Source organism: Oxyura jamaicensis, unplaced genomic scaffold (genome assembly GCF_011077185.1).
Source record: "Oxyura jamaicensis isolate SHBP4307 breed ruddy duck unplaced genomic scaffold, BPBGC_Ojam_1.0 oxyUn_random_OJ72654, whole genome shotgun sequence".
NCBI lineage: Eukaryota > Metazoa > Chordata > Aves > Anseriformes > Anatidae > Oxyura > Oxyura jamaicensis.
In genome coordinates, this window is record NW_023311168.1 from 1 (window position 1) to 5064 (window position 5064).

Sequence of the window (5064 nt, forward strand, 5' to 3'; positions counted from 1 at the left end):
GTTTGGCTTCAGTTTTACGTCTCCAAACACACCTTACATCTACAAACGCCTGTTGGACTTCATTTCTATGTCTACAAAGACAAGTTTGGCTTCAGTTTTACATCCACAAACACGAGTTTGACTTCACTTTTACGTCTACAACCGTGAGTTTGGCTTCAGTTTTACGTCTCCAAACACACCTTACATCTACAAACACTGGTTTGACTTCACATTTACGTCTACAACCACGAGTTTGACTTCACTTTTACCTCTACAAACACACCTTACATCTACAAGCACCTGCTTGACTTCACTGCACGTCTACAAAGACTCGTTACATCTAAGGAAATGAGGTTGTTTTCATGATTACGTCTAGTGACACGAGTTTGGCTTCACTTTTATGTCTACAACCACAAGTTGCGCTTCAGTTTTACGTCTCCAAACACACCTTACATCTACAAACACTGGTTTGACTTCACATTTACGTCTACAACCCTGAGTTTGACTTCACTTTTAACTCTACAAACACATATGATATCTACAAGCACCTGCTTGACTTCACGTTACGTCTACAAAGACTCGTTACATCTACGGAAATGAGGCTGTCTTCATGATTATGCCTACAACCATGAGTTTGGCTTCACTTTTACGTCTACAACCATGAGTTTGACTTCACTTTTACCTCTACAAACACACATGACATCTACAAGCACCTGCTTGACTTCACTGCACGTCTACAAAGACTCGTTACATCTAAGGAAATGAGGTTGTTTTCATGATTACGTCTAGTGACACGAGTTTGGCTTCACTTTTATGTCTACAACCACGAGTCTGGCTTCAGTTTTACGTCTCCAAACACACCTTACATCTACAAACACCTGTTGGACTTCACATTTACGTCTACAACCATGGTTTTGACTTGACTTTTACATCTACAAACACGTTGCATCTACAACAACGGGCTTATTTTCATGATTTCGTCTACAAGCACCGGCTTGACTTCACTTTTACGTCTACAACCACAAGTTTGGCTTCAGTTTTGCATCTCCAAACGCACATTACATCTACAAACACGAGTTTGGCTTCACTTTTACCTCTACAACCACGAGTTTGACTTCCCTTTTACGTCTCCAAAGCCCCGTTAAGCCTACGGACGCCGGTTGGACATCGCTTTTACGTCTATGAGCACGCGTTACGTCTACGACGAGTTTATTTTCACCGTTACGCCTTTGACTTCACTTCTGTGCCCGTGCAAGGCGTCGGCCCCGTGAGGGTTTCCTTCCCCCCCCGCGCCCCCGAGCCGCCCCACGGCCGCTCGCGAGCCCTCCGCCTTCCCCCCGGGGGAAATAACGCGGCACCGGCATCGAGGGCTGGGCCGGAGGCCGTGCGGGAAGGGAACCGCGGGGTTTTGGCCAGCTACAGAGGACGCTTCGTGCCCTGGCCCCCGGACCGACGCTTCCCCCGCCCCACAAAGGTTTTTTTTGGGTTGATTTCGCCGGGAGGAAGCGGCGGCCGGGCGGCGTCAGAGCGAAACCGCGGCCGTGCCGCCGGATGAGCGAGCGGCACCGAAATAGATCCTGCGGCGGCGGCCAGCGGCCGCCCTCCGACGCTTCCCTTTCCGCTGGGATCCCACCTGCCCGCGGCACAACTCGTCGTCCCGGTCGTGCAGGAAGTCGCTGAGTGGCGATAAACACGCGGGGCGGGGCGCAGACGCTTAATTAACCCCGGTTAATTTAACCTCGGCTTAATTTACCCCGGTTAATTTAACCTCGTTACGGCATCGGCCCGAATTCCTTCCTCAGCCCCCGGGGGGAAGCCGCGGGTGGTGAAGGGAGCGGGGTTTTTTTTTGCCTCCTCGCCCCGTTTTTACCCCTTCCAGCCCCAAATCGAGGAGGGGGGTGGGGGGCGCGATCCGAGCTCGTTTGCCCGCCCGAGTGACCGCGTGTCCTTTGGTTCCTCGCAGGGACTTCCTCCCCCGCGGCTCCGGCATCGTCACCCGGCGGCCTCTCATCCTGCAGCTCATCTTCTCCAAGACAGGTACGCTCCGGCCGCGCGTCCCCCCGCAGACGGGGCCTGAAACGCGGCCAGGGAACGGTTCTGGTCGGTTCGAGAGTTCCCGGGGCATTTAGGGAAGGATTTGGGTCGGTTTGAGCCTTCCCAAGGAATTATGGTGACGATTCTGGTCGGTTTGAGCATTCCCAGAGCATTTAGGGAATAATTCTGGATCATTTGAGCGTTCCCAGAACATTTAGGCGACAATTTTGGTCGGTTTGAGCATTCCCAAGGAATTTAGGTGACGATTCTGGTCGGTTCGAGAGTTCCCGGGGCATTTAGGGAAGGATTTGGGTCAGTTTGAGCCTTCCCAAGGAATTACGGTGACGATTCTGGTTGGTTTGAGCGTTCCCAGAGCATTTAGGGAATAATTCTGGTCAGTTTGAGCATTCCCAGAACATTTAGGTAACAATTCTGGTCAATTTGAGCATTCCCAAAATATTTAGGTGACAATTCTGGTTGGTTTGAGCCTTCCCCAAGTATTTATGGAATAATTCTGGATCATTTGAGCGTTCCCAGAGCATTTAGGTGACAATTTTGGTCAGTTTGAGCCTTCCCAAGGAATTTAGGTGACGATTCTGGTTGGTTTGAGCGTTCCCAAAGCATTTAGGGAATAATTCTGGTCAGTTTGAGCATTCCCAGAACATTTAGGTGACAATTCTGGTTGGTTTGAGCGTTCCCAGAGCATTTCGGGATCAATTCTGGCCCTTTTTAGCATTCCCAGGCCATTTTGGGATCGATTCTGGTTGGTTTGAGCATTCCCAGAGCATTTGGGGATCAGTTCTGGTCCGTTTGAGGATTCTCAGGGCATTTCAGGATCAATTCTGGTCCGTTTTAGGATTCCCAGAGCCTTTTGGGGTCAGTTCTGGTCCTTTTGAGCATTCCCAGAGCCTTTTGGGGTCAGTTCGGGTTGGTTTGAGCGTTCCCAGTCACGCTCGGCTTGAGCACATCCCAGCCTCCATTCCAGAACGTCACGGCCAGGCGGGGGCTCCTGCGCAAGGCTCTGAGACTCCTTTTCCCCCCCCCAAAAAAAAACATGTTAAATGAAATTTATCTGGGGCCGTCGGGTCGATCCCCGGGCACGTCCTCGATGCCCCCGGTTCCGCTCCGCGGCGCCGAGAGGTCCCCAAAGCGGCCGGGCGGCCCCCCCGGCTCCATCCTCATCGTGCCCACGCTGTCCATGAATTTATTTCCCCTTTTTTTCCCCCAGAATATGCTGAGTTTTTGCACTGCAAATCCAAAAAGTTCACGGACTTCGACGAGGTGCGGCAGGAGATCGAAGCGGAGACCGACCGGGTGACGGGCACCAACAAAGGCATCTCCCCCATCCCCATCAACCTCCGCGTCTACTCGCCGCACGGTGAGCGGGGATTTTTTTTTGGGGGGGAAAGAAGAAAAAAAAAACCCATCTGCACGCTCGGGGCCGCCAGGGTTTAACCCGACCCACGTCCCAAAAACAACCCCTGGCTGCTCCGGATGTGGCTGAGCTCAAACCAGCCCCCGGGGACTGGGGGCTCCCGGGGAGCAAGCTGCCCCCTTTGCGACAGGGCACGAGGAGCCGCCGGGCTCCGCGCCGTGTCCCCCCCCCCGAGCCACCCCCCGGCCTCGTTCCCCATTTCGGAACGAGCCCGAAGGGGAGGAGGAGGAGGAGGAAGGCTGAAGGGGGAGGAAGAAGAAGGGCCGGCTCCGCCCGCGTCACCGCAGCCCCCTTCGGAGGGGCTCCGAGGGCTTCTCCGGGGCGAGCTCCCCGGCTCTGAGCCGCCGTCTCCGTCCTCCCAGTGCTGAACCTGACGCTGATCGACCTGCCGGGGATCACCAAGGTGCCGGTGGGGGACCAGCCGCAGGACATCGAGTACCAGATCAAGGACATGATCCTGCAGTTCATCAGCAGGGAGAGCAGCCTGATCCTCGCCGTCACGCCCGCCAACATGGACCTGGCCAACTCGGACGCGCTCAAGATGGCCAAAGAAGTGGATCCCCAAGGTAAGGCGGCCGCGACGCACGCCCCGGCTCCCCGCTGCCGCTTCGGCTGCTCTCCGGGCGCCAGAACCCTGCAGAACCCCTCCAGAACAACACAGAACCATTCCAGAACCCCTGAGAACCCCACAGAACCCCGCTTCTCCCTCCCAGAGCCGAGAGGAGATGCTCCGATGGCTGACGAAGGGCGGCGGCGCCGCTCCTCGCCGGGTTCCCTCCGCCTCGCCGCCCCCTCCACGTTGGTCCGTGCCCTAATTGTTGATCAACCCCTGTTTTTTTTTTGTTGTTTTAAATTGTTTTTGGCTCAGGCTTGCGGACGATCGGGGTGATCACCAAGCTGGACCTGATGGATGAAGGCACGGACGCCAGGGACGTGCTGGAGAACAAGCTGCTCCCTCTGCGACGGGGTACGAGGAGGAGCCGCCGGGCTCCGCGCCGCGTCCCCCCCTCCCCGAGCCACCCCCCGGCCTCGTTCCCCATTTCGGAACGAGCCCAAAAGGGTGGGGAGGAGGAGGAGGAGGAGGAGGAGGAGGAGGAGGAGGGCTGAAGGTGGAGGAGGAAGAAGAAGGGCCGGCTCCCCCCGCGTCACCGCAGCCCCCCCCCCGCGTCCCCTCGCAGGCTACATCGGCGTCGTCAACCGCAGCCAGAAGGACATCGATGGCAAGAAGGACATCCGGGCGGCGCTGGCGGCCGAGCGCAAGTTCTTCCTCTCCCACCCCGCCTACCGCCACATGGCCGACCGCATGGGCACCCCCCACCTGCAGAAGGTCCTCAACCAGGTGGGGAGGGGGCTTCCCCCCACCCTCAACGGGGGCTGGGGGGGCTCCCGCACGCAGGAGCTGCGGTTCCCTTCCCTCTGCGGTTCCCTTCCCTCTGCGGTTCCCTTCCCTCTGCGGTTCCCTTCCCGTGTGCGGGAGCTGCGGTTCCGCTTTGGGGAGCAGGGAGGAGGTGGAGGCGGGCTCCCGGGTTTATTTTTTGGGGCTGGAATTCCATTTTTTATTATTATTTTTTTATATTAATTAATTTCTTCCTCGAGAGGCGACGCCGTGCTCCTCG

The 5064-nt window shown here is 56.3% G+C and overlaps 1 protein-coding gene across 1 annotated transcript; it reads left to right on the forward strand.

Annotated features, from left to right (window-relative positions):
• Positions 1-1858: 1858 nt before the first annotated feature.
• Positions 1859-4962, forward strand: LOC118159913 (dynamin-2-like; the record flags this gene model as incomplete). Its single annotated transcript, XM_035314445.1, has 5 exons — positions 1859-2016; positions 3242-3391; positions 3811-4014; positions 4317-4415; positions 4627-4962. Coding segments are annotated over 5 exons (947 nt in total), but the record flags the coding sequence as incomplete, so codon positions are not given.
• Between the last annotated feature and the right edge of the window lie 102 nt (positions 4963-5064).